At 21.4% G+C, this 5,907-nt stretch overlaps 1 protein-coding gene and 1 pseudogene across 1 annotated transcript in view; one reads left to right on the plus strand and one right to left on the minus strand.

Moving 5' to 3' along the window:
• The window catches only part of LOC119571955, a 24,071-nt pseudogene extending 22,404 nt beyond the window's left edge, over positions 1-1,667 (minus strand).
• A 35-nt stretch (positions 1,668-1,702) lies between these two features.
• Positions 1,703-5,907, plus strand: part of LOC119572537 (radical S-adenosyl methionine domain-containing protein 1, mitochondrial-like) — an 8,815-nt gene continuing 4,610 nt past the window's right edge. Inside the window, exon 1 of the mRNA XM_037919643.1 lies at positions 1,703-1,858. Coding sequence (XP_037775571.1) covers positions 1,703-1,858 — 156 coding nt within the window. The remainder of the gene's footprint in view (positions 1,859-5,907) is intronic.

Consider the following 5,907-nt stretch of genomic DNA (forward strand, 5'->3'; position numbering starts at 1 on the left):
TTTACACAAATTAGGGAAATAAAATGACAGTGGAATGAATATTATCGGGTTTCCTATTTCTGCTAAAATATGGGGTATCGCGCTAGCAGGAACAGTTTTCTTTTCTGGCACGGTTTTCTCAGTGACCCCCCGGGAAAAATCCCGGGGCAGCAAACTTGTTTAAACCCCCCCACAAGAATACGGACAGGGGGGTTGGTGGAGGCGGGGTTATCATAATATATTATATATTATATATATTAAAATTTTATAATTATTATATTATATAATATATGTATTGTATAGTATAGTATATAGTATATAAAATAATATAAAATTATTAATATATATATATATATATATATATATATATATATATAAGAAAAATACTTACAGACTGAATTCTCCCGCTCACGCATAGTCTGATCAACAAATAACTTGGTTTTTTGGGGATGTTTTTAAAGGACAAACCTGACAGGCCCCTTGCATGTCCCCAGATCAAACCCGAGCTGTCCTCTTTAGGATTTTAACAAGCATACCTCCACCTACAATGTAAAAGATTATTAAGTCTATATCGTATCCTCTTCAGAACTTAGTTCTAATGCTTATATACATGGTATAATCCATTACTTTTATAACAATATATAGCTTCATACTTATATATATGAAAGTATTCATGCTTTTATTTTTTACAAGCTTAAGTGGCTCAAGCCGCATGGATATTCATGAACTTGGCTCATCATATAGTCTGTCCTAATACACAACATTTACTGGAATGTTTTTTTTTTTTTTTTTTTTTTCATTGCCCTATCCCAAGGATGTGTCATCATGGATTTCCTGATTTTTTGGGGAAATTTGGGCGGGGGTTTTGCCGTTCCCTTCTGCCCGGGTTTTTTTATGGTTCCCATTCTATTTACCCGTTTGGGACGGCACTGATTGGGCGGGTTCCCCCCCTGGCTGGGTTGGCAATCGAGGTGAATTTTACTTCCCCAAAGGGAACAACACGCCCGGGCCCGGGGACCGAACCTCGAACTCAGATTGCCATTGTGACAGTCTTGAGTCCGATGCTCTAACCACTCGACCACCGCCGCCTCATACTGGAAAGTATACACTCCACGAAAGCCAGAAAAAGTATTACAGAAAATGGTCGCCGAACACCATAGTCCAGATAATCGTATTTTGAATGTCTTTGTCTAGTGTCTCGGATTTTAAGCCAATGAATAAGATGCCTGTATTCCAGAAAGTTAATCTTTCTATTATACCCTAGTAAAATAACCTGGAAAATTACCTTTCAGCACAAGTATAAGAGTGTTATCCTCCCGTCCAAAGCGACCAAATTTCATGGCTGCTACACTGTCTTCTGTGTAAATAGTGTCCACCAAATGTTTATCACGATAGATGAGTACTCTGTGATCTGACATACCAAGGCCTGTCAGTTTGAGGCCTAAAGTGCGTATTTCTAGTGTCTCCATGCACATCACCGGGGCAGGCAATTTGAGAGTCCACAACCGTTTACCCTTAGAAATACGAAGATCATATTAATAACTGAATTCAAATAATTTGTTGAGGCGTGTACATAATTATCAAGACTTAATCTCTAATAAAAACTTCACTATATAATGTGTGATTACACTGTTATTATTAATATCTAATTACATGTACCTTATTATTATACGAGTGGAGGTTCGGCCTAGTAGTCAAGAGCTTTTGTCACACGAAAAAAACGATGGTTGAGATGTTAGTTCTGCTGTTGGCCGTCCTACTTTTGTTCCCCGTTTTAACGTGTAAATGTGGCCATTGCGGCACGCCACTATTACCCTGTACTCAACGTCATACAGTCCAGAAACTGAAAGGAATACAGGCACGCTGGGAAGACTCATCTGTAACAGGAAAATGCTTTGCTAAAATAAGGCCTTACCTGGTTAAAAACACCAACCACATCATGTATCTTATCCAGACTCATTTAAGTAGGCGATTTAAGGAGCATTTAACCTTTTTTCCTGCTCAGCCTCAAGAGGCTGGCTCCTTTCTAGGTGTCTTGGATTTTTAAAAAACTAAATAATTTTTGCAGGTTAAAAAATGATTACCAAGGCACAGAAAAAAGGTATAAAAAAGTTTTTTGTAGATACACTTTAACTAATCATAATATTACAGTGACGACAAAAATAATGAAAAATTTTCGTTTGCAAGGTCAACGGATAAATCTTGTTTCTCTAACTACTGAGTTTTACTATGTAAAATTTTCTATCTTGCATTGTGATCGTTTTTAAAAGCCTTTGGGCCCGGGTTGACATCACAACAAAATAATTTTTTTTCTATTCTGCAAAAATTTTCAAAAATAATTCGGGACCCCGGAAAACAGATAGTATTTTATCAAGTGTTTCACCATAATACATTTTTAGAAACTTATGAATACATAGGTATAGGTTCAAAGTACTGCCAATTTTATAATGTGTGGTGTGTTGTGGGTGTGTGTGGTTGTGTGTGTGTGTGTGTGTGTGTTGTTTTGGGGTTGTGTGTTTTGGTTTTGTGTGTGTGTGTTTTATTTATACATATATATAATTATATATATATATAATATAATATAATATATATATAATTTTTTAAATTTTATATAACATATTTTAAAAAATTTTACACATTATAATATAAACACATACACATATCATATAAACTTTTAAAAAATAACATATACACATATACATATACACATATACATAACATAACACTACATAACATATCCAAAACATAACATAACCCTACACATACAACACACATTACATAATATATATAAATAATATACATAATATATATAAAAAATTATAATTTTATATATTTTAATATATATATTTTTTTTTTATTTTTTTCATATATTTATTCATTATCATTATCGTTTCGTATCGTTATCGTTATCGTTATGTTATTTTTATTATTGTTATTATTATTGTTATATTGTTTTTATTGTTTTATTATTCATTATTATTTCTATTTCATTTATATGTAATTATATAATTATTATATATATTATATATATATTATATATAATATATATATATATAAAATATATTATATTTTTATATACAATATTATTACAATAAAAAAATATAATTTTCAATATATATATATATAATATATATATAATATATATAATAAATTATACAAATATATATATTATAAATATATATTAATATATTATATATTATAATATTTTTAATATACGATAATCACAAACAGCCCACACACCACACATAAAAAAACATACAAACACAAAAAACAAAAACCATCACCCCACACAACACATTACCCCAATAAACACACATGAAATACAACACAACAAAAACCACATAATTAATATATATAATGTAGTATATACTTTTATATAAATATTATAACATGTATCATATATAGCTATATAGACATTAATAAAATATATTATATATAATATATATAAAATATATTTATATATATATATATATACACACAAAAATTAATATGTATTTTATATAATGGATATCTGATATATAGGGATTATATATAATATATTAAAATATATATTATAAAATATTTATATAAAATTTAAATTTTTAAATATATTTAATAATATTTATATAATTTTGAAAATAATAAAAAATATAAATATTACTATATATATAAAAATATTATATTTTATATAAAACATATATAAAATATATATATATATATATAAATATTAATAATATTTTTTAAAATTTTTTATAATTTTATAATTTATATTAATGAAAAAAAAAATATATATTATATATATATATTTAATTAAAAACAATAAATCATACATAATTGCATATAAATATCAAAATAAATAATAATATATACTTATATATTTAAATATATATATTATATATATATATATAATATTCATATAATATTATAATTATATATTCATATATATAAAATATCATAATAATAATATTATATAATATCATATTAAATGTATATATAGACATAATATAATATATTGTTGTATATATAATAAAAGATTTTAAAATATATATATATTTTTAATATATAATATATATATATATATTATATATTATATGATATAAATATATATGGATTATTTATTTTAACATGATGTATATATGATTTATTGTTTATAATATATGATATATTATATATCATATATTAAGATATATATAAAATATATAATCTATAAATGATATATAAATTATTAATTTTTAAAATTGATAAATTTTATTATATTTATAAATTGATTTTTTTTTTTTAAATATTATATATATATTAAAAATATATTATATATTAATAAATTTAGATAACATATCAAATTTATGATTTTTAAGTTTTTATATAAACAATACATGAATATATATAAATATAAAATATAATATATATATATATATATAAATATAATATAATATATATAAAACAGAAAGGGTTATAAAAAATTTCATTAAAATCATAAATTATGAAGTATATCAAAATTTTAATTAAAAAATTTATATATATGAAATTTTTTTTATTATATATAATTTTAATTTAAATATAATATTAAATAATATTTTTTATTTATAATAGAAATATATATTAAATTTAAAAAAATGATATATTATATAAAAATATAATATATTATATATATATGATTTTATGGGGTTACAATAGTAATATATGATATATATATTATTTTTAATAAAATAATTATAATATATATATATATTTATATAATATATAAATATATGAAATTTTATATAACATTATAATATTTCATAATATATAATATTAATATAAAAAATTATAAAATATATACATAAAATATATAAATTAGATAGAGAGAAACGATAATATATATATATTAAATAAATTTTATATTAAAATTAAATATATATATATATAAAATTTAATATAATAATAAATATATACTTAATATATCATATTATATATTTTATATATATTAAAAAATTTATATATATCAAAAAAAAATATATATTTTAGTAAACATATATATATCAAAACATATTTAATTTTTTTTAAATTATATATATTTATAAAATAATTAAATTTTTATATCAATTTAAAAATTTTTCCCCCTATTTAAAAATATTTAATTCAAAATATATTATATATTTTTATAATATAATATATTTTGGTTATATTTAATAACATGTAAATAAAAGATATATATACTATTAATACATGATATATATATATATATGAATATATATATATATGATATTATATAATTTTATATATATATAAAAATTTTATATAAAATATATGACAATAATATTCTATTTATGACAATTAATCATATATAACACACACATGCACATACACACACACACACAACACACAAACACCACACACAAAACACCACACCAACCACACACACCCACAAAACAACACACACACAACACACGCACACACACACATATATATATATATTTTATCTTATATATATACAGATTTTTATATATATATATATATTTATTTATAAATTATAAAAAATTTTAAAAATTTAATATAAATATTTATATAATATATATATATATAATATATAATATTATATATTATGATACATATATCATAATATATGATTTATGAAATTATGTATATATCAATATATATGTAATAATATGGATATTTTAATAAATACACACATATTATATATTTTATAATTATAATATATTTATATTATAGGTGTATTATTATGATTATATATAATATATGTTATAATTTATTTTATTTATATATATATTTTTTTTAAAAAAAATTATATATTATAAAATATAATATATATATATATATATGGTAAGTAGATATAATATAATATTTTTATAATTTTAATATTTATAAAATTTATTATATATATATATATATATACTAATATTATATAATATAATAGGGGGAATACACACACAACACACACACCCACACACA

Source organism: Penaeus monodon, chromosome 4 (genome assembly GCF_015228065.2).
Source record: "Penaeus monodon isolate SGIC_2016 chromosome 4, NSTDA_Pmon_1, whole genome shotgun sequence".
Classification (NCBI taxonomy): domain Eukaryota; kingdom Metazoa; phylum Arthropoda; class Malacostraca; order Decapoda; family Penaeidae; genus Penaeus; species Penaeus monodon.